The sequence below is a fragment of the Crotalus tigris genome, unplaced genomic scaffold (genome assembly GCF_016545835.1).
Source record: "Crotalus tigris isolate CLP2741 ecotype Arizona unplaced genomic scaffold, ASM1654583v1 scf7180000018306.2785112, whole genome shotgun sequence".
Lineage (NCBI taxonomy): Eukaryota > Metazoa > Chordata > Lepidosauria > Squamata > Viperidae > Crotalus > Crotalus tigris.
The window spans coordinates 338,319-365,251 of record NW_024096934.1 but is presented as its reverse complement, the minus strand read 5'-3'; the positions used below and the strand labels follow the sequence as shown (position 1 = coordinate 365,251).

Genomic DNA, 26,933 nt, shown 5'->3' with positions numbered 1-26,933 from the left:
ATTTTTTCTCAAACTCTTTTTCCAGCTATTTGTAGGATTTACACACAGCTAATAGGACAGTTGCTTGAAAACTGCTGAATCTGTGCACTGAATTCACAAGCTTTGGAGCTTCTCTCCAGTGTGGTGGCCATATCTTTTTGCTGACAGGGCTTATTATGTAAAATCAGTCTGCAGGCTTGTGGTGCTATCAGCCTTTAAAACTTGGGTTAATGTATAAACAAACTGCCCTTGCTAAAGAATTTTTGTTTACAATGATGTAGTTACTTTTCTCTCACCGTTTTGTTTCAGGGTCACTTAAGCGAAAGTATGGATCATGGAAGAGTCAGTCCATATGAGCTGTAAGTCCTGAAACTTAAAATCAGGGATGGGGAGACACAGTTGGCAACAGTCAGAAACCTCCTCAATATAAAGAGGAAGTGATAACAAAGCCAGCCTTCTCTCTTGGAGATGCTTCATTTTCATCCTGGGGTTCAGACGCAGCATTGGGATCAATGAAACCCAAGCCTGAACTGGTTTTAATCACATTTCATTTATCTGCAAGGAAAAGGAATTTCTTTTTTAAAGTTGCTTCACTAGAGAGGATGGAAATGTTTCCCTTGCTGAACCGTGGACATGTCAAAGGGTCTAAAAGAAATTCATTGTTTCTTAAATTTATTTGTTGCTCATTTTGCCATGGAGCTACTCTAGGCGGCTTACCATCATAAAATGGAAAAAAAATGATTACAAAAATGTAAACAATAACAAAGGAATAAAACAGGGCAAATAAACAATGGAAGTACAATAATATCCCAAGGGTGCTTTTTCAAAAGGCTATTGGACTTTGTTTTTTCCTTGAAGACGTTTCACTTCTCATCCAAAGAGCTTCTTCGGTTCTGCCTGAATGGTGCATGGAAGGATTAATATTCTTTACGTTCATCTGGTTATTAGCACTCTTTCAGAGAGTCATTGAGGCCACTTGGATGTTTATCTGTGCCCTCAGGGCCACCTGGACAATGCAATGGATATGGAACCTTGGAACCGCTAAAACAGTGGTTCTCAACCTTTTTAATGCCGCGACCCCCAACCGGTCGTAAGTCGAGGACTACTCAACTGGTGCAGCACCGTTTGCAGAATGGGACTTTTGGCGGGCTCAGCAGGGCAGAGACAGCCTGGACAATTCCTATTGGCTTTTGAAAGCCAATAGAATTAGACTCTATTCAAGAGAGTCTATTCTATTGGCTTTCAAAAGCCAATAGAATAAAAGGGAGCAACACAGCTAAGGAAAAGGGGGGAAAAAATGGACTGCGTTGTTTGGCGACCCCCGTGAAATGGTCGTTCGACCCCAAATGGGGTCCCGACCCACAGGTTGAGAACCACTGCGCTAAAAGGATTGTGTTGAGATCGCTGGTGCCATACCCTCCCCCTCTGTTGAGCAAGGGCTGTTCAGTCTTAATGTAGATGCCATCTTTGACCCCTCTTTCAAAATGCAGAATGTTGTCCACATTCTTCTTGGATGAGAAGTGAAACGTCTTCAAGGAAAAAAACAAAAGTCCAGTTGTCTTTTGAAAAAGCACCTTTGGGACAACCATGACCTGGATGACTGAGAAGCTCCATAGACAAGTGAAAAATTAAAATTAAAAAGTTGGGTGGAGGGGGAACAGGAAGCACAGGGGGGGACAGGTGGAGTCAGCTAGTTAGCCACTTCCAGTGTGGGACTACCCCATTGGGTCCAGGCTAACTGGTCTTCAGATCCTTGCAGAAGGGCAGGAGAGTGGGGGCAAACCTCACCCTGGGGAAACAGGATGTTCCAAAGCAGGGATCCCCAACTCTGATCTGTGGACCGGTACCGGGCCGCGGCATGCCAGCAACCGGTCCGCCCAAACAAGCAAAGCCCCATCCGTGGGATGCAGGCAGCGCACAAAACCACACACACCCTCCTGTCCGTGGAAAAACCTCTCTCCACGGAACCGGTCCCTGGTGCCCAAAAGGTTGGGGATCTCTGTTTGAAAGGGCTGGTGCTAGAGCAGAGAGAGCTCTTTTGGATCCTCTTAAATCGGAGGTAGAGTTGCCTTGCTAGTCTGCTTTTTTAAAAAAACAAAAATGGTTGCTTCTCTTTTAGCGGCATGGAGCATTGTGAGAAATTCGAGATTTCAGAAACCAGCGTAAACCGAGGTCCTGAGAAGATCCGCCCAGAGTGCTTTGAGCTGCTCCGTGTTCTTGGCAAAGGGGGCTACGGAAAGGTAAGGGGCCTTCTGGCGAGGTGGAGAATTTCTCCTCTTTTCCTGTCCATCTTTACATCAGTGGGCCCAGCACATCTTTTCCTTCTGAACCCTTATTTGTTAATTTATCACTAAATTCATGTTTCAAATATAAATCACTGTGTTGTGAGTTGGGTGGCCCGTATAAATTCGTTTAGTAAATAAAACATCCAACTTGGGCATCTTCTGGAATGGAAAGGGAAGCAGGGAATGTTTCCACCTGTTGCAGTGAGCAAAATGGTCTCGTATTTCTGTCTCAGTTGTTGAATCGGAGCATAAGGACTGGAATCTTTATTTGCCAGGCAGGGACCGTAGCACAGGGGTCAAGCATATCCCGTATGAGCAGAAAAAAACAAAGATTCAATCCTGAGAATTATCCAAAGGCAGCCTGAAAATTTCCCTGTCTTAACTGTTTCTGAACCTCAGCAACTCTGAAACAGGTGGACTTCAATACCCGGAATTGCACAGCCAGCCAGACTGAGCTATGCCAATAGGTTTTCTATAAATCAGCTGTAGTTTATGGTCCAGCACCATGTAGCAATCTCCTCTGCTTTGTTTTTTTTTTTCTGGCTTGTTTATACACTGCTTTATGGCAAAGGTTCCTCGGGTAACTTAGAAGATAAAAACAAAAAACACAGATGAACTCAGAGCAGGGGTTAGGAGGGTGACTTTTGGCCTGTTGATTTCATAATATGTGCTTGACTGATTGCATCTTTGTATGCTTGTCCTAATCCCCCTGTCACTTTCATTATGTTTTCAAACATTAGAAGTGGGCTTCTTTATTTCAAACAGTATTTGCCATAAGTTGCCCTGAGCCTTGTTGTTGTTGTTGTTGTGAGAGGGATCTCGGAGTCCTAGTAGACAATCACTTAAATAGGAGCCAGCCATGTGCTGCAGCTGCCAAAAGCTGGGCTGCATTAACAGAGGGATAGAATCAAGATCACGTGAAGTGTTAATACCACTTTCCAATCCCTTGGTAAGACCACACTTGGAATACTGAATCCAGTTTTGGTCACCACGATGTAAAAAAGATGTTGAGACTCTAGAAAGAGTGCAGAGAAAAGCAACAAAGATGATCAGGGGACTGGAGGATAAAACATACAAGGAACATTTGCTGGAATTGGGTATGTCTAGTTTAATGAAGAGAAGGACGAGGGGGGACATGATAGCAGTGTTCCAATATCTCAGGGGCTGCCCCAAAGAAGAGGGAGTCAAGCTATTCTCCAAAGCACCTGAAGGCAGGACAAGAAGCAACGGATGGAAACTGATCAAGAAGAGAATCAACCTAGAATTAAGGAGAAATTTCCTGACAGTAAGAACAATTAACCAGTGGAACAACCTGCCTCCAGAAGTGGTGAATGCTCCAACACTGGAAGTTTTTAAGGAGAGACTGGATAGTCATTTGTCCAAAATGGTATAGGGTTTCCTGCCTGTACAGCGGGTTGGACTAGATGACCTCCAATGTCCCTTCCAACTTTATTATTATTAATATTATTAATATTAATAATATTAATATTATTATAAAATTGACCATATCAATATTTTATTATTTCAGAGCGATAGCTTGTACCTGCTGAATGGTGCAAGCCCAGGCTAATGGGAAAACTGGCTTGTGCTATCTGTGGCTTGCTTAGTTTCCTTCAAGATAGTGAAGCCCGATCACTTGTTATTCGCTGATTAAAAGGAAGCAGCAAAAAATACCAGATCTTGTAGTGACCGTGAACTTTTTTTTAAAAATTATTTTTTGGGGAGAGAAAAGTGATAATGCTTCTTTTTAAAATGTCTTGGCAGGTTTTCCAAGTTCGCAAAGTAACGGGAGCAAACACGGGCAAAATTTTTGCCATGAAGGTGCTGAAAAAGGTGAGATGGCTTTGATCACCCAACTGTAGGTAGACAACTTTTGTGAGAGGTGAATGTAGACCAGGGGGTCTTCAAACTTGGCCCTTTTATGACTTGTGGACTTCAACTCCCAGAATTCCTCAGGAGGAATTCTGGGAGTTGAAGTCCACAAGTCATAAAAGGGCCAAGTTTGAAGACCCCTGATGTAGAACAAGGTTTTGCTTGCTGCCCATCTTAAATTCAAGCTCCATTAAGAGGATCTTGCTGAGTCTCCAGAGAATCATTGCTAGGAGAATGTAAATTTACTAAGAAATGCGGCTAGTCCTCAACTTACAATCCTTTGCTTAGTGACTGTTCAAAGTTACAATGGCACTGAAAAACTATGACCATTTCTCACACTTATCACTGTTGCAGCATGCCTATGGCCACGTGATCAAAATCCAGACTCATGGCAACTGATTCCTATTTATGACGGTTACAATGTCCCGGGGTCATGTGATCCCCTTTTGCGACCTTCTGACAATTACAGTCAATGGGAAAGCCAGATTCACTTAAAAACCATGTTACTAACTTAACTGCGGTGATTCAGCTAACAATTGTGGCGAGAAAGGTCATAACATTGGGCAACTGTCTTGCTTAGCAACGGAAATTTGCTAAAATTGTGGTCATAAGTTGAGGATACCTGTCGTCATGACTGAAATAAAGGAATTTTATACAACCAACTCTGTATTTTTGTCTAGTTACTTCAGATATTAGCAGCAATTGGAGAATCACTTTTCTCTCGCTTGCAAAGTTTTTCATTCTGTTATTGCGTGCTTAAAATTTTTGAACTTTTGCTTGGTTGGTGCACTAATTATGCAATCAGATATTTTTAACAAGCATTGCTGTTATGGCTCTTTGTAAGATAGTAGAGCAGCTAGCAGCAGAGTCTATGCTTTTCATTTTGAAGTGTCATCCGGTCTGTTGAAATCTAAATTAACTCTGAATGTATTATAGCTGAACATACATTTTATCAATGGGTTGGATTATGTCCTCCTGTGATCTATAACCTTTTTTGGAAAAAGGGAGGAGGAAGAATGAGATAAGAAAGAGGAGGCTGGACAAATTAGGTTTGGTTCCAGTGTGTTTGGTTGTTTGAAGTTCATTGAATTGCAAGAAACAGGCTCTTATGTCATATGTCAGTGGTGGCGAACCTATGGCACACGTGCCAGAGGCGGCACTCAGAGCCCTCTCTGTGAGCATGCATGCCATGCCCTGGAGATGACAACCGTCCCTCTTCAACCAGCCGCCCGCTAACTTGCCGAGGTCCCACATGGCCGGATGCATCCCAGCACTCATGCACTTGCTGACCTCTGTGTGCAAGGGCTGACGGTGTCAGGCAGCACTGGCCCCTGCCTCACCTTGCCCTGTGACAATGGCATCTCCGCCCTGCCTCGCCTTGCCTCACCCTGCAGGACGAGCCTCCCGCCCACCGCCCCACCTGCCAGAGACCCCCTGGATCTCCCCCAACCCTGCCCGGCCCCCACAGGCATCCCTCCCCATGAGCAACATCGAGGTGATCACGCCCACCTTGGCCACACCCACCCAGTCTGCCATGACCACCACAGCCACGCCCACCTGGCACCTGTTGATAAATAAGTGGGTTTTGGGCACTCGGTCCCTAAAAGGTTCGCCATCACTATGACATATGTGAATCAGACCATTATTACAAGCCACTGGTTGGTTTATGTTTGGTGACTTTGATAACTGAAAGTAGTGAAAACCAAGTCAAATAATTTGAAGAGGCTATTTGAGTTTTATAATGTCCAATACCCTCTTTAAATCAAGAATCCAAGTTAAAGTATAGGAGAGGGAAGTTAAATGGAAGATGAACTACAATTTTTTTGTAGACTGGCTAAACAATGTAGTAATTGGAGGAACATTTCAAGCTTTAGTCCAGAAACCAAATCAGAAATAAGTGATTGCTTTACAACTTGCTTTTCGGTGGCCGTCCTGGGTCTATGTCAGCAACTATAAGATGTGTGGACTTTAACTTCCAGAATTCACCAGACAGCATGCTTTATTCCAGCGGTTCTCAACCTGTGGGTTGGGACCCCACTTGGGGTCGAACGACCATTTCACGGGGGTCGCCAAACAACGCAGTCCGCCATTTTTTCCCCCTTTTCCTTAGCTGTGCTACTCCCTTTTATTCTATTGGCTTTTGAAAGCCAATAGAATAGACTCTCTTGAATAGAGTCTAATTCTATTGGCTTTCAAAAGCCAATAGGAATTGTCCAGGCTGTCTCTGCCCTGCTGAGCCCGCCAAAAGTCCCATTCTGCAAACGGTGCTGCACCAGTTGAGTAGTCCTCGACTTACGACCAGTTGGGGGTCGCGGCATTAAAAAGGTTGAGAACCACTGCTTTATTCTTTTTCTACTTAGGCTACAGCTGCTCATGTCTTGATCACCTTGCAAACAGACTACTGCACTGCATTCTACTTGGCACTCTTCTTGAAATCTGTTCAGCAACTTTAGTTGATACAATATGCAGCAACTTTATACACTCCCGTCCCTTCCTTGTTCACAGCAAACCATATTTGACCTCTACATTGAACAAACCCTAGCTTGCGTGAAGAAGCTTTAGAAAGCTCACTTCAAATCACGATTGGCTGTTTTACAAACCGGCATTATATTTAGACTAACCTGGATCTGCAGATTTTGAGACAAGGATAGCTTTACCTTCCTCAAAATTAGGAAATGTGGCAGATAAGGAAAAAAAAAATACAGTTCGGCTTTGGGGATGAATTGATCCATTGCTCCTAATATGTTTTGTGAACTTCGGTAGCTATCAGTGGCTCCAGTTTGGTCACAAACGTAGCAGACTTGATACAATTGTACTGTGTTTTTATCAGGCAGGAAAGATCAGGTGAAGGTCCAATTAAATTATTTATTGCTAAAAGCCTATGCACAAGAATCTTCTCAACTAACGGCTTAGAGTTAGACAACAGACAATGGAATTCAAGGGAGGGTGGACTTAGTTCGCTCGTGGCTACATAGGGATTCTAGGCTGATCCCTCTTTTAACTCCACTCCCAGATTCTACCAACTCCCTCTACATATTTTTTTAGAATGCAGATACTATGATTGTTTTGTCTTCTTTAGGCGATGATTGTGAGGAACGCAAAAGACACCGCTCACACCAAAGCCGAGCGGAATATCTTGGAGGAGGTCAAGCATCCATTTATCGTCGACTTGATTTATGCCTTTCAGACCGGTGGAAAACTCTACCTCATCCTCGAGTATCTCAGTGGTAAGTCTGAGCTGAGAATCAAAATGTGGATTTTTGAGCTCACCGACAGCGTGGGATCAATTTCATTGCTCCCTCATAAAACTCCTCTATATTTTTAGAAATATAAGCAGTCCTCCATTTACAACCAGAATTGAGCCCGGAATTACAGTTTGTTGAATTGTGCTGGTTGTCACCGTGCTCCATTTTGCGACCTCTTTCGTGGTGGTCGTTAAGCAAATCAGTTGTCTGCAATTGATGTTTTTGGCTGAAAATCAGAAGTAAACACAGATTTCTGGGGGAAAAACATAAATCGGGATGTTTTTCCCCCAGAAATCTGTGTTTACTTCTGATTTTCAGCCAAAAACATCAATATTCTGTAAATTCTGTAAATATGGTCTGGTTGCTGAGCACCCAAAATGTAATCGTGACATTGGGAGGAGCCTGCTGTCGAAAATTCAAATCTGGGCCGTGAGTAGCTCTGGGTAACTGTCGTAACTTTGAGTGGCCGCTAAGTGAATGGTGGTAAGGCGAGGACTACCTGTATCTTCTTTTGTAAATCTAATACATGGCAGGAGAAGGAAAGGGGGATGATTCACTGTGGTTCAGAATTGTACTCATTTTTTTTCCCAAAGAAGTTCCTTGAAAGAAGCATATCTTTACATTAGTTTTTCCCAAACTGCTATAGGAGAAAGAGTGGCAGAACCTGGGGGAGTAGTCAAAAGAGGGATCAGCCTAGAATCCCTACATAGTCACAAGCAGACTAAGTCCAACCTTTCCCCTCCACCCCCCTGAATGCTGTTGACCCTTATCACCAAGCAGGTGTTAACCCTTGGTTGAGAAGAATCCTGTGCATCGGCATAGTTAGCAATACAGCAGTCTAATTGGACCTTCAGGTGTGGACCTGGCGTTTCCCACCTAACAATTTCCCCCTTTCAGAAATGGTCTCTATCAGGAAGGTTGCGTTTCTGGGAAAGCCACAATTACTGTACCCAGCTGTCCAGTGGACCCAATGTCCATTCATGGCATGGGTCCAGGCTACTTGAGGGACTGTCTCATCTCACTGGGATTGCCCACCCACCCTTGCTGGCAAAAGGAGGCATTCCGCTGGCCCCGTTGGCCTCAGTATTCCGGCTGACGGGATCCAGGAGAAGGATCTTCTCTGCCATCACACCTGCCCTCCAGAATGAGATTCAGCTCCAACCATACTGACCTTCTGCCAATTAGCCATCTTTTAATTAGGCTGCAATATTGGGCTTTGTTTACTGTCTTGTTTATGTCTTTTTTTTGTACAGTTTTTATCTTTAATGACTGTAAGCCAGGGTTACCCTGAAGTAAGAGTGGCCAATAAATTTGCAAATAAATAAATGATAAGGCAGTTTGTGAATCCATCCTGAGTGTGGTCAATTCTCTAAACCAGGGGTGTCAAACTGCCGGCCCGCGAGCCGGATGCGTCGTGGTGAAACCACACCCACCCCATTGCCAGCAATGGAAAAAAAGTTGTGATACGTCGCGACACGTCACATGACATTGCAAGTTTGACACCCCCCCTCTAAACCAGTGGTTCTCAACCTTTTTAATGCCGCGACCCCAACCGGTCGTAAGTCGAGGACTACTCAACCGGTCGTAAGTCGAGGACTACTCAACTGGTGCAGCACCGTTTGCAGAATGGGACTTTTGGCGGGCTCAGCAGGGCAGAGACAGCCTGGACCATTCCTATTGGCTTTTGAAAGCCAATAGACTTAGACTCTATTCAAGAGAGTCTCTTCTATTGGCTTTCAAAAGCCAATAGAATAAAAGGGAGTAGCACAGCTAAGGAAAAGGGGGAAAAAATGGCGGACTGCGTTGTTTGGCGACCCCCGTGAAATGGTCGTTCGACCCCAAATGGGGTCCCGACCCACAGGTTGAGAACCTCTGATCTAAACAAAAGGACAAGTTATCCAGACCGCCCCATGGACTTGGAAATAGGGCGGCTAGCTTTCTGCCGTGCAGCCCTCTGCGCCCCTCTTATCTTGTGGCGTCTGTCCCATGCTAACTTTCCTAGCGACGGGGTCAAAATTTTACTGTGCTTTTCTCACGCTTTGATTTTCAGGAGGAGAACTCTTCATGCAGTTGGAACGAGAGGGGATATTTATGGAAGACACTGCTTGGTAAGTGACCGAATGTTTCTTCAGCTCCAGCAGGGTAGACTAAGGCAAGAGCCGAGTGAAGAGCGTACGAAGTCCGTTGTGGGAGAAGATTGGGGAGGCATATCACAGCTGAGTTCCTGCTGAGCTGCGTTTTCATTTCCCATACTTCAAAGAGAAGGTTGTTTGGGCCACAGCATTTGGGGAGTTGGAAACCGAATAGGCCTGTGGGTGCCTGAAGGCTGGTCTTATGATATGTCACAATATGAACGTAAATGTAAGCACTGTGTTTCATTTAGATAGTTATATAAATACCACTAAATATAGCCATGAAGCCACAGTGGACCTAAAATAGCTCCTGTTGAAACAAACCTCTGTACAGAAACTTGCTAAAGGCAGATGCTGACAGATTTTTTTTATAATATTTTATTTTCAATTTTACATTTAAGTATTTAAAAAGCAACGTGGTGGCTGGGTTAATCCATAGTTCGATAACAAAATCTTTAGTACAAATTTCAAGTTACAACATCAAATATTTCCCCTTAACATTTACTGTCTCGTATTTAAGCTAATACAGTTCTTATTGTATCAACCCAGTAAAAACATCATTATTACATTTATCAATGAATTTTTAGCTTATATGTATCTTAATTATTTTTTACATTCAATCTTCATAAACAATCCATATCCTGTTATTAATTTTTTCCCAATTTTTAATTTCCCATCAATATTCCAATTTAACCATTAATATTTATAATTTTCAGGCTTTAGGTAACCAAGATTTTCCTTATCTCAGTTCATAACAGAATCCCTTCCATTAGTTGTTATTCTGATTTATCTCAGTCAATTCACAACTGAAATTATGGTTACTGTTTTTCCTCTGAGGCTATTGCCTCCAGAGTAGAGATGGGGGAAACCCAGCACTCTAGGAGCTGCAATAGTGAGTGAGGATAAAACTAAGCCAAAGAAATAACTATAAAACTTGGAAGCTGAGTCTTCTTGTCAAGTGCCACATCTGAAGTTTTGCAGTGATGTGTTTTTATATATATATATATATATATATATATATATATATATATATATATATATATATATATTCATTAATCCAACTAGCTGTACCCAGCCACGCGTTGCTGTGGCTCAAGAAAGAAAAGAGAAAGCGCACGTTTGTAATATGTTTAATTTCACAATGATTGTGGGTATACAATATTTTTTGTTGTTCCATGGTGTGTGCAGATATAGAGATTACAGATGGCGCTTTTTTCAAAAAATGTTTTTACCTGTTTTTCAAAAAAGCATGTTTTTACCTGTCACAGGTGTGACATCTATATAATATAGGTATAAAGAAACATGCGTGTATTTAAATGCAACGTTGTGTCAAAATTTCAAAACAATCGGTGAAGAACTTTCGGAGATTTAAGATTTTGAACAAACGAACATTTACATTTTTATTTATATAGATACAGATTTATAGGGTTGCTGATTGAGATTGATTGACTTGATTAAAACTTAAAAACTGCATAGCCACCCAGGATTCTTTCCTAATCATTTTTTTTTTTTTTTTTTGCATTGTAGTTTCTACTTGGCTGAAATTTCGATGGCTTTGGGACACCTGCATCAGAAAGGAATCATCTACCGTGACTTAAAGCCAGAAAACATCATGCTGAATCACCAAGGTTAGAAAGACAATTATTTCATTGTTACCAACTTTTTTCAGTGTTCTTGGAATCTGGTTGTGATTCGGTAGATTTCCCCACCCGATAGTCAACAGATCTGCCGTGATTGCAGTTTTTAGCATTTCTAGACGGTGTATGAGGCAGGGGTCTCCAATCTTGGCAACTTGTGGACTTCAACTTTTAGAAGTCCCCAGCCAGCCACAGCGGCTGGGGAATTGTGGGAAATGAAGTCCACAAGTCTTAAAAGGTTGCCAAGGCTGAAGACCGTTGGTGTAAGGACAAATGTCCCACTATCTGTGTAGAGCAGTGGTTCTCAACCTGTGGGTCGGGACCCCATGTGGGGTCGAACGACTATTTCACGGGGGTCGCCAAACAACGCAGTCCGCCATTTTTTCCCCCCTTTTCCTTAGCTGTGCTACTCCCTTTTATTCTATTGGCTTTTGAAAGCCAATAGAATAGACTCTCTTGAATAGAGTCTAATTCTATTGGCTTTCAAAAGCCAATAAGAATTGTCCAGGCTGTCTCTGCCCTGCTGAGCCTGCCAAAAGTCCCATTCTGCAAATGGTGCTACACCAGTTGAGTAGTCCTCGACTTACGACCGGTTGAGGGTCGCGGCATTAAAAAGGTTGAGAACCACTGGTGTAGAGACTAGATTACTGCCTGAATGCACACTTTGATTTTGAATCCTTGTGGACGTGTCTGGTGAATTTTGACGACTGGGTTTTTGAAAGCTCTCTTGGCCTTTTCTCAAGTTGGCATCGATGAGATGAGATGCTGACATCTCCCATTACCAGTAGTCCTTAATTTAACAACTGTTTGTCCATTGACTGTTCAAAATTGCAAAAAGCACTTCAAATCCCTGCCTGAAGTTAGAGCCATTGCAGCCCTCTCGCTAGTCTCAGGAACAAAATTTGGGGCACATTGCAATCTGTCCACCCTTACAACCGACCATAGAGGTCCCTCCTCAGCTCTCGTTCCTACGCTGCTAAGTCCCCCAGGCTTTGGGCCTGTTTTCTATCTCCTCCCATCCCTGAGCTACCCTGTGCTTTGCTTAATAACCCACATGGTCATTTAACAACTGCAACAGAGAAAGCGGCATCAGTTGGTTAAGTGAGCTGGTCACATGGGCGCCTCATTTCACAACCGTCGTGACTTGCCACCATAATGGGCAGTCTCTATTACCAGTGTAAGTCGAGGACTATCTTCTTGTAGCTGCCTAAAAGAAGCAGGAAGGGAAGGAAGATTCAAGAGTCTGGCCCAGGGGTGGGCAACCTTGGCTTTTTTAGGACTTGTGGACTTCAACTCCCAGAATTCCTGAGCCAGCCATGCTGAGGAGAAAGGGAGAGGTTTCCATGCTGAGCCATGCTGACTCAGGAATTCTGGGAGCTGAAGTCCACAAGTCATAAAAGAGCCAAGGTTCCCCACCCCCCTGGTCTGGCCGCTAGTAGCGGGTCTTTTAAGGGGTAGTCCCTATTTTGAAGATAACTTCTTGAGATACGTGCTTGGCTTCACCTCTTGTCGGTTTAGTAGGCCAGCCAATTTCCCAGTCATTGAGTTTTGTGTGTGTGTGTTACGTACCAGTCAAAAATGTGTGGTTCTTGAATTGCAACTCTTCGTTTAGCAACCCTTCGAAGTTACTACGGCACCGAATAAAGTTGTCAATGCTGCAACTTCGTTTTCAGTTGCCATAGCTGGAAGTGGGGGGATGAGTGCTTTTAAGGTCAGACAAAACAATACATTGTCCTGTGGGAGCCAAGGTCATTGCTGCTGGTCTTTTGGTGGGTTGCGCTTATGCCCAAAGTAGTTTATTGGGGAACGTGATTAGTGACATGTTATTGGGGATGGGAAGTCCCAACTTTGTAACTTTATAACCTTTGGGAGGGAACTTCAGTCTTGGTTTCACTTTTGATCATGCCAGATACTTTGTAGCCAATAAATAGGTTCTTTAAGGACACCTCTTGCCTTAGAGTTCTGTTTTTACTGGTCTCCTCTATTGAAACCATGACAAAAGTGACTTACGACCATTTTTCACACTTACGACCATTGCAGCATCCCCAGTTGTCATGTCATCAAAATTTGGGTTCCTGGCAACTGGCCTGTATTTTATAACGGTTGCAGCTTTGCAACTTTCCCAGCCGGCTTCTGACAAAGAGAATCAATGGGGGAAGCCAGATTCGCTTAACGACCCCATGATTCACTTAATAGTTGCAGTGATTCACTTAACAGCTGTGGCAAAAAGGTCATAAAATGGGGCACGATTCATTAACCGCTGCCTTGCTTAGAAACGGAAACGTTGGGCTCAACATTTGGTTGTAAGTCGAGGTCTACCAGTGTGGTATTTTAATTTTATATTAGCTTTCTGTGGTTCTCTCCCCTCACTTCCTTTTTTATTTCCTTTTGTTTTTCCCCCCCAGGTCACGTTAAACTGACAGATTTTGGACTGTGTAAAGAATCCATTCATGATGGAACAGTCACACATACGTTCTGTGGAACAATAGAATACATGTGAGTCCAGCTGACAAGACAGAAAAGTGTTAATAATGGTGGTCGAAGAGAAGTATTTATTTTTCCCTCTTTAGATTAACCTTCTTCAGGGCAACCCATGAATGTTTCCAGTTTAAATTAGGAGAGGGGACACACACACACACACACACACACACACACACACACACACACACACCAGCATTTCTTGAGAAGATGAAAAGATTTCTCTCCATTTACATGTGTTGGACCTAAATTACTGTAACCTCCAGTCAAAATGATCTCGCCAAATATGAGGAGACCAGGCTGATGAAACTGATTCTTTAGCAAGCAGGACTCTTGTCAATTTAATCTAAATGTTGTATTTTGTCTCAAAAAAAGACTTTTTAAACGTCCCAATAGGATCCTTTATTATTTTTTATTTAGCTTCTGGATTTGTATCAAGATCAAGGCAGCATACACCATACAGGTAGTCCTTGACTTACAATAGTAATGGAGCCTGTCCATTACTTGTCGCAGGTCACGATGGTCATTGAGTGAATTGCCAAACCTAAGGACTCCCCCATTCCCAGTAATCATTAAACAGGAGACTGGAGGTTAAAACATACAAGGAATTGGGTATGTCTATTTTAATGAAAAGAAGGACGAGGGGGGACATGGTAGCAGTCTTCCAGAACTTCTGAGGCTACCACAAAAGTGGGGATTGACTTATTCTCCAAAGTCCCTGAAGTCAGAAGAAGAAGCAATAGATGGAAACTAATCAAGGAGAGAACCAACCTAGAACTAAGGAGAAACTTCCTGACAGTGAGGACAATTAACCAGTGGAACAACCTGCCTCCAGAAGCGGTGAATGCTCCAACACTGGAAGTTTTTAAGAAGAGACTGGACAGCCATTTGTCTGAAATGGTATAGAATTTCCTGCGTAAGCAGGGGGTTGGACTAGATCAGTGGTTCTTAACCTTTTTGAACGAATCGCCCCCTTGAGCCAATGAGGAAGTTGTCATCGCCCCCTTCCCCCAACATAACCTCTCAATCACAACATAGGAAATAATTCTTCAATTTATGCAAACACTTTTTTTTTTTTTTAATTGTCATCAGGACATATCGATGCAAATAATTTATTTCCAGTCTTTTTCCCATATCTCCCATATTCTGGCCAATGGCGTGCCACTGTATGGGTAGAGGCTGCTGCGCAACCCTCATGAGATAAGCGATGCGTCTTCACATATGTACGGCGTTCTGTACTGAAGCTAGCTGGAGGAACATTTGAAAACACAATTCAATCCACTAATAGCGAGCGATCTGATGTTTTTGTACGACAGATATACAGCCATTCACTGTACGAAAAAGTCTCAAAAGTGTCCCCAAAACTTCTCGCTCCATTGCCCCCATATCGCCCCCTTTTCATTCCTTCACCCCCGTGTTGCCCCTTTTTGTTCCATTGCCCCCCTGAAAAATGAAATCACCCCCTGGGGGGCAATATCGCCCAGGTTAAGAACCACTGGACTAGATGACCCTCCAAGGTCCCTCCCTTGGAGGCCTAGTGTAGGCTTGGGCTCACATGCTCTGAGCCCCCCAGCCCTCTCCCACTCCCAAATTACTCCACTCCCTATCCCGGCGAGATGGGAGATAAGTGATGGGGTATCTTAAGCACTCACTCCTTTAATTTTCCTCCTCAACAACAATCCTGTGAGGTAGAATGGATTCACAGTGTCACTTAGTGCCTTTCCACATCAAAGGGTGGGCTTGAAATAGGACTTAAAATTCTAATTACTGGAGTCACACTGTTTAATGCTTTGAGAAGACGCTGGTTTTGATAAGATGTCTTGAGCTGTAAGGTCTGGAAGCATGTTTCTCAATTGGCCTCCTGAATTTTGGAAGACAAGGGTCACCCTGCACGTACCACTGAGATTACATCAGCGTCACAATAAGTGTCAAGGTTTTCACATGCTATCAATTGAAAGAGATATAGTACATTTTACTACAAGTGGTCCTCGGGCTTACAACTGGCAGCTTAGCGATCGTTCAGAGTTACAACTGGAAAAGGGGAGTTACGATACAGTTCAGTTTCTGAAGGAGGAAGCTATTCCACTGATTAATTGTTCTCACTGTCAGCAAATTCCTCCTCATTTCCAGGTTGGATCTCCCTCTGGCAAACTTCCACCCATTGCTTCCTGTCCTGCCCTCAGGTGCTTTGGACAATAAGTCAATCCCCTCTTCTCTGTGAGAGCCCCTAAAGTAGTGGAAGACAGTTATCATGTCCCCCAATCCTTTTCTTTGATAGGCTAGCCCAGGGGTCTTCAAACTCGGCCCTTTTATGACTTGTGGACTTCAACTCCCAGAATTCCTCAGCCAGGCATGCGTGCCTGACTGAGGAATTCTGGGAGTTGAAGTCCACAAGTTGAAGTCCACAAGTCATAAAAGGGGCAAGTTTGAAGACCCCTGAGCTAGACATACCTAACTCCCACTAATTGTTCATCATAGGATTTAGCCTCCAGACCCCCTTATCATCTTTGTTGCTCTTCTCTGCACTCTTTCTAGGAGCCTTGGCATCTTTTTTATATTGTGGTGACCAGAACTGGGCCCAGTATCCCAAATGTGGCCTCACTAGTGCATTAAATCACTTCTCGTGATCTTGACACCATCCCTCTGTCGATGCAGCCAAGGATTGCATTGGTTTTTTGGGGCAGGTAAAGCACACTGCTGGCTCAAGTGATGGTCCACCAGGAGACCTAGATCCCTCTCGCAGGCAGCACTGTTGAGCCAGGTGCTGCCTATCCTATACCTTTGCCTCCGTTTTTTAAAGTTCAGGCACTTACTTTTCACACTCTTGGCAGCTCAGCTTGATGTTTTACAACACAGGTGTCAAACTCGCCGTGACAGGTGATGTGTTGCAACGTATCACATCTTGTTTTGCATTGCTGGAGCTGGGGGGGGGGCATGGCCTCCGTGTGATGCAACCAGCCCATGTTTTACAAGAAGCTGTCACTACTCATAATTCTACGTATAGCGAGTTGGCCAAGCTAGTCACCTGGAGTAATGGTTATTCACCGCAGACTGTTAACTGAAACTCAGTGGCTGTAGGTGCTCTCCGCAGGATTTTTTAATTGTAAACATTACCTGTTCTGATGCTGTGATCTGTCGTGCTGATCCTTGCTATTTGCATGTGATGTCTTTTTAGGGCCCCTGAAATTTTGATGAGGAGTGGGCACAACCGTGCTGTGGACTGGTGGAGTTTGGGGGCATTAATGTATGACATGCTGACTGGAGCAGTAGGTGCACACTTACAAGCTGCATGTTTTATTTTTATTTTATTTTGTTTGTGTTTTGGAACATGTTTCATGCCTTTAAAGAATTTGCCATGTGGTTTTAACTTGCCTGTTGCTAAGCATGTGTGGTTAGATTTTTCTGTTTATGAAAAAAAAAAATCTCATTTATATTCTGGTTTATTCAGAAAAATGATTGTGAACCTGCCCTGTATAATAGTCCTTGACTTACAACCACAGTGGAGTCTGTAATGATGATTTTAAGTTGTGTCGTAAGTCGAGGCACCACATGACCGAATTCTATTTTTAAGGCTATTTTTACGATGACAGTAAAGTGAGTCACTGTGATCAGTAAACAAATCACATGGTCTTTAGGGGAATTCATTCATCCATACAGCCAGAGGGTTTTTTGTGTTTTGCCAGAAACTGGCAAAAAAAATCACAGTCACACTCCCTGGGATGCTGCAACCAGTCATAAATGCGAGCTGGTTCCCTGGCGCCTGAAATGCAGTCATGTGACGGGGGGAGGACCACAATTGTAACTTTGAGGACAGATTATATGTAGCTCTTTTTTAAATCAATCATAGCTTCAAGTGGTTGTTAAATAGCCAATTATAAATCAAGGATTATCTGTATTTCTGCTTCTTGGAATGACATGCCAGTTTCCATTTACGTTGATTCACAATACTTAACAGCTGTACGCAACAGTTTTTTTGGGAGGGAAATTCCCTTCCACTGGCTGGGCTGAATTTCTCACCCAAATCATACGAACTTTGGGTTTGCAGCAAGCTTGGAAACTGAATCCCTGAACCTCAGTGCTTTTCCTGTTGGGTTTACAGTCCAGGAATAATACCGATTCCTTACGCACTTACTGCCGACGTTGTAGACAGGGTGTCCAGGGTGTGTGACTATCCAAAAGTCAAGATAACGGTTGTGACTGTGATCAAATCTCTGCCAGGTCTCATGTGATCACACACATCCCTGTCTGTGGAGAGTCTCAAGTCATCCAAGTCACGGTTGTCTCAAAAGGTGCTTTCTCAAAAGGCACACCGGACTTTCTTTCTTTGTTTTTCCTTGACGATATATTTCGCTTCTCCTCCAAGAAGCTTCATCGGTTCTGGGAGGAGGGTGGGGGAGATGGAAAGCTTACTTCTGAAAGGATGGGCAGAACTAAGCCTTCCATCTCCCCCCTCCATCCTGCCAGAACCGATGAAGCTTCTTGGAGGAGAAGCAAAACGTCTTCAAGGAAAAATGAAAGTCCAGTTATCTTTTGAAAAAAAAAAAAAAAACACCTAGGACAGTGATGGCAAATCTCTTAGAGACCGAGTGCCCAAACCGCAACCCAAAACCCACTTATGTATTATTGGGTGCCGGGTGGGTGTGGCCCATTGGGTGGGCGTGGCTGTGGTGGGAACAGCAGACTGGGTGGGACTAAAAAGTTCAATCAATCAATTCCAACTTTGCGAGATCTTTTTTTCCCCCCCGCGAGAAGTTGAAATTGATTGATTGATTGATTGAACTTTTTTTTTTGCATACGGTGGTGGAGGCCTAAAGTGAAAAGCTTTATAAAATTCAGCTGAAGACGTAGGATTGGGGTGATGGTGTGCGTGCCCACAGAGAGATGGCTCTGCGTGCCACCTGTGGCACCCGTGCCATAGGTTCGCCACCACGGATTGAAGAGACACTCGTCCATGCTATTTTGACTTCTTAGACCAGTGGTTCTCAACCTGTGGGTCGGGACCCCATTTGGGGTCGAACGACCATTTCACAGGGGTCGCCAAACAACGCAGTCCGCAATTTTTTCCCCCTTTTCCTTAGCTGTGCTACTCCCTTTTATTCTATTGGCTTTTGAAAGCCAATAGAATAGACTCTCTTGAATAGAGTCTAATTCTATTGGCTTTCAAAAGCCAATAGGAATTGTCCAGGCTGTCTCTGCCCTGCTGAGCCCGCCAAAAGTCCCATTCTGCAAATGGTCCTGTACCAGTTGAGTAGTCCTCGACTTACGACCGGTTGGGGGGGTCGCGGCATTAAAAAGGTTGAGAACCACTGTCTTAGACAGCCAGGGTTGTAGATCAAACCCACTTTATAATAGCCAGGCTTGGAAAACATTTTTTACAGGCCTGTGTAAAAGCCAGGAAGTACAAGCAGAATTTTGTGGACGTCACATTACGTGGTGGACATTACATTAACGTGGTGCATTTTTTTCACGGCTTCTCCTTCCTCCTCTCCCTTTTTCAGCCCCCTTTTACTGGGGAGAACCGGAAGAAAACGATTGACAAGATCCTCAAGTGTAAACTGAACTTGCCTCCCTACCTCACACAAGAAGCCAGAGATCTGCTTAAAAAGGTGAGACTCTTACTGGGATCATCCCAGAGATGGGCTCAAGTATAAATTCAGGGCTGTTTTTCAAATTTCAACTTTTCTGTAGCTCAGTCCTTGGCGTACGACCAGAATTGAGGCCAAATTTTCTGTTGGTTAAGCAATACGGCCGTCAAATGAGTAGTGCGCGATTTTACGGCCTTTTTGGCCATGGTTGTTAAGTGAATCACTGCAATTGTTAACGCCAACCTGGCTTCCCGCATTGACTTTGCTTGTCAGAAGCTGTCTGGGAAGGTGACAAATATTGATCATGTGACCACGGGGATGCGGAAAGGGTCGTAAGTGTGAAAAACGGTTGTAAGTCACTTTTTTCCCGTGCCATTGTAACTTTGAACGGTCGCTAAATGAATGGTTGTAGGTCGAGAACTATCTGCATGAGTTTGGAGTGAACCAAAAGTTATTTCACCTGACTTGTTCTTGGATCTGAATGGTAAGCAAAAAGTGTCTTCCCAATTAATAACTACTAAATTTTCATTAAGCCTTTAAAAAAATAAAAACAAAATGTCTCTAGCATTTGTTCATATCACAGTTGGTGATCTTGGTAAATACAAACCTGGAAATTATTTGCTGAGTCAGGTGGACATTTGTCCAGAATGTTTCAGTATAATAATCCTCAACCTACATCCATTCATTTAGCAGCCCAAGTTACAATGGCACAGAAAAAAGTGACTTATGACTGGTCCTCCTCTTATGACCATTGCAACATCCTTGTGCTCAAAGGATCAAAACTTCACTGGAAGTTTTTAAGAAGAGACTGGACAGCCATTTGTCTGAAATGGTATAGGGTTTCCTGCCTGAGCAGGGGGCTGGACTAGATGACCTCCAAGGTCCCTTCCAACTCTATTGTTGTTGTTATTATTATTGATCATCGCACAGTCAGCCAGATGTTTAGATTGGATTCGGCATTTTTGTTTACCCATCAAGTTCTTCCCAAGAACCTGGGATAGGCAGATGTGGATGTTTGATGGTATTACAGATATCGTCACAGGATGGAAGCAGGCCGCCTTTTGCAATTGACTAATGGTGAATTTGTCAATGCCGATGATGGTGTTCAAGTGGTGCTCCAGTTGTTTTGGGATTGCACCCAAGGTGCCTATTACTATTGGTATTACCCTTGCTTGCCTTTGCCACAGTCTTTCTATTTCTATTTGTAGGTCTTTGTATTTTGTTATCTTCTCCAGTTCTTTCTCGTCTATTCTGCTGCCAAGTCCAACTCCCAGACTCTTTTGTCTTTCTTATCGACAGTTGTTAAGTCTGGGGTGTTGTGTTGCAGGTGCTTGTCTGTTTGAATTCTGAAGTCCCAGAGCAGTTTAACTTTATCATTTTTTATTATTATTATTATTATTATTATTATTATTATTATTATTATTATTATTATTATTATTATTATTATTATTATTATTATTATTATAATATTCAGCTGTTTGGCAACTAGTGTGTATTTACAATAGTTGCACCATCCCGGCTTCATGTGATCACCATTTGCAACATTCCCAGGCAGCTTCCGGCAAGGAAAGTCAGTGGGAGAAGCCAGATTTGCTTAACAACCACACGATTCACTTAACAACTAAAATGATTCCCTTAACAACTGGGATTTAAAAAGTCATAAAGTTGGAGGTGACTCACTTTGACCACCTTGCTTAGCAACGGAAAAATCTGATCTCAGTTGTGGTTGTAACTTGAGGACTCTCTCTAGCTGCAATTCCCCTATCACCCCTACCTTTCAAATTGGAGACAGGTTTGCCAGTTTTATTGTTAACAATAAGGCTGTTGTCAGAACCACCATCTCCTCACCTGCGCCTTGCATTCATTCATCAACTGCCAGACCAGCAGGCACTTTGAGGGGAGGGAGCTGGTAGGGAGGGGGGAAGGCTACCAACTCATCATACCTTCTATAGCAGTGGTTCTCAGCCTTTTTAATGCCGCGACCCCCCAACCGGTCATAAGTCAAGGACTGCCCAACTGTTGTAAGTCGAGGACTACCCAACCGGTCGTAAGTCGAGGACTTTCCCTGCCCGGGAGCACCACGCATGTGTGGTGCCGCCCCCTGTGCCGGCCGAGGCGTAGCTGGCAAGCGGCAGAGACGGCGCAGGCCGACCACCGGCTGGGCCACTAGCTGGCCCAGCCCAAGGGAGGTAAGGCACCCGCCGGGCCCCACGCACACCAGCAACCCTCCCTGCGCCCGCCGGCCTCCCACCTCCCACCCCTGGCCCTCTTTTACTTATATTTTTAGTAGTTGCTCAGCAGGGAGGGGTGGAAACTTCCAGACAGCTCGCAGCACCGTTTGCAGAATGGGGCTTTTGGTGTGCTCAGCAGGGCAGAGACAGCCTGGACAATTCCTATTGGCTTTTGAAAGCCAATAGAATTAGACTCTATTCAAGAGAGTCTATTCTGTTGGCTTTCAAAAGCCAATAGAATAAAAGGCACAGCTAAGGAAAAGGGGGAAAAAATGGCGGACTGCGTTGTTTGGCGAACCCCGTGAAATGGTCGTTCGACCCCAAATGGGGTCCCGACCCACAGGTTGAGAACTGCTATTCTACAGAAACAACTTCCAGGTCAGACAGCTGGGAAAGGGATGCAGATCCCCACTGCCCATCCTACAATTGAAGAGAGCGTCCCCCAAAACATTCTGTGTTTTCCTTGTTCCCTTCTGGGAGGAGGCTCTGTGGTATCCGAAGCAAAACATCCAGATTCAGTCACAGTTTTGTTCCATACAGTATCAACCTTGTGAACTCTCAAGCTTCCTCCTTCCGCTACGTATTCAAGATGGACAGTGATTAGTATTTATGTGTTACTTATATGTAAGGGAGTAGGTCTATGCATATGTTGTATATAGTACGTTTTAATGTGTGTTATGTATATGTACACTTGGAGAGCAAGCAACAGAATTTCATTTTTAATATGTGCTGTTGTGCCCACAGGGGAAAAAATGACAATAAAGATTATCTAAACTAATCTAATCTCTAATGTATTAGAATATGATTGGACAGTGAAACAACGACAGTGGGAAGGGGGCAAGGGAAAAAATTTAACTGGGAAATTTTGGCATGCAAACCTCAGTTCTCGCTTTGCTATATTACTACTACTACTACTATTACTACTGCTACTACTACTAATAATAATATTCTAGTCCAACCCTCTGCTCAAGCAAGAAACCCTATAACATTTTAGACATGGTTGTCCAATCTATTCTTAAAAACTTCCAGTGTTGGAGCATTCACAACTTCTGGAGGCAGGTGGTTCCACTGATTCATTGTTCTCACTGAAAGGAAGTTTCTCCTTGGTTCTAGGTTGCTTTTCTCTTTGGTTAGTTTCCATCTGTTGCTTCTTGCCCTGCCTTCAGGTGCTTTGGAGAACAGCTTGACTCCCTCTTCTTTGGGGCAGCCCCTGAGATACTGGAGCACTGCTATCATGTCCCCCCTTGTCCTTCTCTTCGTTAAACTAGACACACCCAATTCCAGCAGCCGTTCCACAAGCTCCTTTATGATTGTGAATTGAAAGCTACCTGTAGCCACTCAGCCTGCCAGCTACGTTGCCTCGATGAATTCTCATTCTGCTTTCTTACAGCTTTTGAGGCCTCCCCGGATTTATATACAGGTTGTCCTGAACAACCATTTATTTAGTGACCGTTCAAAGTTACCATAGCACTGAAAAAAAAGCGACTTGTGACCGGTTTTCACACTGATGACCTTTGCAGCATCCCCGTGGTCACGTGATCAAAATTTGGTTGCTTGGCAACTGGCCCGTATTGAAGATGATTTGAGTGTCCCGGGATCATGTGATCCCCTTTTGCGACCTTCTGACAAACAAAGTCAATGGGGGGGAGCCAGATCCATTTAACAACCGTGATTCACTTAGCACCTGTGGCAAGAAAGGTAAAATGAGGCAAAACTCACCTAACAACTGTCTTGCTTAGCGACTGAAATGGGCTCGATGGCGATTATAAATCAAGGGATAAACCGTTCCTTATATGTTTTAGCCTCCAGTTCCCCTGATCATCTCTGTTGCTCTTCTCTGCACTCTTTCTAGAATCTCAACCTCTTTTCTACATCGTGGTGACCAAAACTGGATGCAGTACTGTAATCCAGTTGGCCTTTAGTAAAGTCTACCTTTCACAACACCTGGCGTCGAGGGTCTTTTTTGCTTAAAGGACCAAGTTGGGGCAGATCTGACAGCTATAAAATAACTTTTTTTTCTAAAAGAAAGTTCATTTGGTTTTAAGCATCTCTTTCCTCTCTTCAGCTGCTAAAGAGAAATGCTGCCTCACGTCTAGGAGCGGGTCCTGGAGACACTGGAGAAGTTCAGGTATGCCATTTTGTGATTTTTGTGGGAAAATGTCCTCCCTTCTCCTCTGACCAGTAAGATAATTTTCATAAAAGGTTTGCTTCATGATCTTGAATGTCTTGGATTTAAGCAAGGGGTTTGAGTACACTTTCGGGGAGGTGTAAAGTCAGTCTGCTTTGCAACTCAAACTGATATAAAAATTTTTGAAAATTGGGAAGCCATGGAGCCGTTTGCTCTACTCTCTTGCCTTTTCTTGGACAAGGGGAATGGTTGGGGAGGGGGTGGAAAGGATGCCAACTAGTCTGGGTACAAATGTCAAATGTGTTGGTGAACACTAGCGTGTCAACTAAAACGTCATGGCATGTCACCTTTTGACAATTGTGTCATAAGTTCAACATCGCTGTCCGATCACCTCTGTCCTAAAAAAGCAATTTTGAAGCAATATCTTAGGTCAGGGGTCTTGTGGACTTCATCTCCCAGAATTCCTCAGGTGCCTGGCTGAGGAATTCTGGGAGTTGAAGTCCACAAGTCATAAAAGGGCCAAGTTTGAAGACCCCTGTCTTAGATTAATATCTCTCAACTTCGGCAACCCCTTTCAGATTGTGGACTTCAACTCCCAGAATTCCTCAGCCAGTATGGCTGGTTGGGGAATTCTGGGAGTTGAAGTCCACATATCTGAAAGGGGTTGTTGAGGTTAAGAGACATTGCCTTAGTTCATCTAACAGAACAACTATAGCTTTGCCCGGTTTTTATTTGACGCTGTCTCTTCCATTTCCTCTTCTGAAGGAGCGCTGTAGACTTGTGTGTTTCTGTTTATATTCTGGTCAAAACCAAGCACCGGTCATTTGGCATGTTCTGCTCTCTTTGATTGGGCACTGATTAATAACCCCTGTTTTGTTGTTGTTGTTGTTGTTTTTAAGGGTCATCCCTTCTTCAGACACATCAGTTGGGAAGAACTGCTAGCTCGGAAGGTGGAGCCACCTTTTAAACCCTTATTGGTATGTCATTTGGATACATGCTTGTGATCTTGAGGCACAACCAGCCAGATAAGTCAAATTTGGGGGATCAGGGTGCGCCATTCGCAACCCAGGCAAGTTTTATGGCCCTGTCTTTCCAATATTCAGAGCTGTGTCCCACTTCCTTCGCAAGGGAGTTCACCTCTTGAGTCTTCCTCAGTTTTAAATTTGGGCTCAAATCCATCCCCCAATTTTAAGGTGGCTGTTGCACTTCAGAGGAAGGCAAAAATTCGTTGCTGCTACCCAAAGACTGGGCTTGCCATAAACCAGTGGTGGCGAACCTATGGCACGCGGGCCAGAGGTGGCACTCAGAGCCCTCTCTGTGGGCACATGGACCATGCCCCGGAGATGGCAATTGTCCCTCTTCAACCAGCCACCTGCTAACTCGCCGAGGTCCCACGTGGCATCCCAGCATATCTGGTTTCCCTCCCTCTCATCCCTCCTGGCCTGACATGCTCTCCTTTTCCCGGGCACGACCCACTGCATCGCCTCCTCAGCTGTTGGCCGTCCGTCCAGCTCAGAGGTGGCTTCTCTGAACTGCTGGGGGCAGGCTGCGGAGCCCCAGAGTGTGCCGGTCGAGGGCCCGGCAGGCTGTGGCTGCTGACGGACACTGTCGGCCCCCATGCACTCGCTGGCCTCTGTGTGCGGGGGCCGATGGTGTCAGGCAGCAGCCGCCCTGGCCCCTACCTTGCCTTGCACTGTGACAATGGCACCCCCGCCCTGCCTCGCCTCCCCTCACCCCGCAGGACGAGCCTCCTGCCCACTGTCCTACCCACCAGAGACCCCCTGGATCTCCCCCAACCCTGCCCGGCTCCCACAGGTGTCCCTGCCCACGAACAACATCGAGGTGACCACACCCACCTTGGCCACACCCACCCAGTCTGCCATGACCACAACCACACCCACCCAGTGGGCCACGCTCACCTGGCACCCAGCGATAAATAAGTGGGTTTTGGGGTTGCAGTTTGGGCACTCGGTCTCTAAAAGGTTCGCCATCCCTGCCATAAACCATTGGGTTACAAAATGGAGAATTGAGCCATTTCCATAAACTGGAGCTCAGAGAAGCATCTGGCCAGTACAGATAGTCCTCGACTTACGACTGTCCATTTAGTGATAGTTTGAATGGCCCTGAAAAAAATTACAATCGTTTCTCACACTTACGACCGCTGCAGCGTCCCTATAGTCACATGCTCAAAATTTGGCTGCTTGGCAACTGACTCCTACTTACGACACGTGATCCCCTTTTGCGACCTTCTGACCGTCAAAATCAATGGGGAAGCCAGATTCAGCTGAGAAACACGTGATGAACGTAACAACTGCGGTGACGCACTTAACAATTTGTGGCGAGAAAGTTTGTCAAATGGAGCAAAACACTTAACAACGGTCTCACTTAGCCGCAGAAATTTGGGGCTCCATTGTGGTCGTAAGTCAAGGACTGCCTGTACAGTTGTCTTCATCGTGGCATTTTCCAGGTGTGTTGGAATTGCAACCTGCTGAATTCTTCTGTCCTCTTAGCTAGGAACTCTGGAGTTGCAGCCACATAGTTCCTACTTGGGGCAAAGAGAAAGACTTGGGGGCTGGGTTGGTTTCTGCTCTTAAAAATCCTTTTGAGGAAAAATACATTTTTCTGCCCTTTTAATATTTCCTTCTCTGGGAGGCTCTGACTTCCCACAATTGGTGGTGGTGCTTGGGAGGGGAGACTCCTTTGGCGTCTTGCCTTTGAAGGCATCTCTCCTCAATTCTCCTTTTCTTTGATCCGTGACTCCCTCCCCCCCCTTCCCCTTGCCTTCGTTTTTCAGCCTAGTCGTCCAAAACAAGATCCTCCAATGGGGCAGGAGCAGCACTCCAGCAGGCTTCCAGGTGGTACATCTACGCAACGCTCCCTCCGTCCAGAAGCTTTGTCTTCCACTAAGGCTGTTGTGCTTATCTGTTAAAACTATTTTAAAACAAAAACAAAAACCTTCCTCAACTTTTGTTTTTTTTGCAAAGCAATCCGAAGAAGACGTGAGCCAATTTGATGCAAAATTTACACGTCAGACTCCCGTCGATAGCCCGGACGACTCGACCCTCAGCGAAAGTGCCAACCAAGTTTTCTTGGTAAGTAACCTTGTGGAGGGATATCTGCGGAGATTCTCCATTCTTCAGGTCATGGTTGTCCCAAAGGGGCTTTTTCTCCAAACTGGACTTTCTTGAGGGGTTCCCCCCCCCTTAAAAATGTTTCGCTTTTCATCCAAGAAGATTCTTTTTCAAACTGAAGAAATTTCTGGGATGAGAAGTGAAATGTTTTCAAGGGGGGGAAAACAAAAACCCAAGTCTAGTTGACTTTTGGAAAAAGCACCCTTGGGCCATTGGAGGATGAATCCTGA

At 44.4% G+C, this 26,933-nt stretch overlaps 1 protein-coding gene across 2 annotated transcripts in view; it reads left to right on the top strand.

The window, feature by feature from the left end:
• RPS6KB1 (ribosomal protein S6 kinase B1) overlaps window positions 1–26,933 on the top strand; it is a 39,415-nt gene that overhangs the window by 6,799 nt on the left and 5,683 nt on the right. The window contains exons 2-13 of one of the 2 annotated variants that reach the window (XM_039349998.1): window positions 289–338; window positions 2,099–2,219; window positions 4,029–4,097; window positions 7,216–7,363; window positions 9,432–9,489; window positions 11,041–11,141; window positions 13,556–13,646; window positions 16,804–16,894; window positions 19,127–19,234; window positions 23,510–23,572; window positions 24,472–24,549; window positions 26,557–26,664. In XM_039349998.1, the coding sequence (XP_039205932.1) occupies window positions 289–338; window positions 2,099–2,219; window positions 4,029–4,097; window positions 7,216–7,363; window positions 9,432–9,489; window positions 11,041–11,141; window positions 13,556–13,646; window positions 16,804–16,894; window positions 19,127–19,234; window positions 23,510–23,572; window positions 24,472–24,549; window positions 26,557–26,664 (1,086 nt within the window). Of the gene's footprint in view, window positions 1–288; window positions 339–2,098; window positions 2,220–4,028; window positions 4,098–7,215; window positions 7,364–9,431; window positions 9,490–11,040; window positions 11,142–13,555; window positions 13,647–16,803; window positions 16,899–19,126; window positions 19,235–23,509; window positions 23,574–24,471; window positions 24,550–26,556; window positions 26,665–26,933 lie in introns of those variants that run through there. The other variant, XR_005557501.1, reaches the window with a different exon arrangement.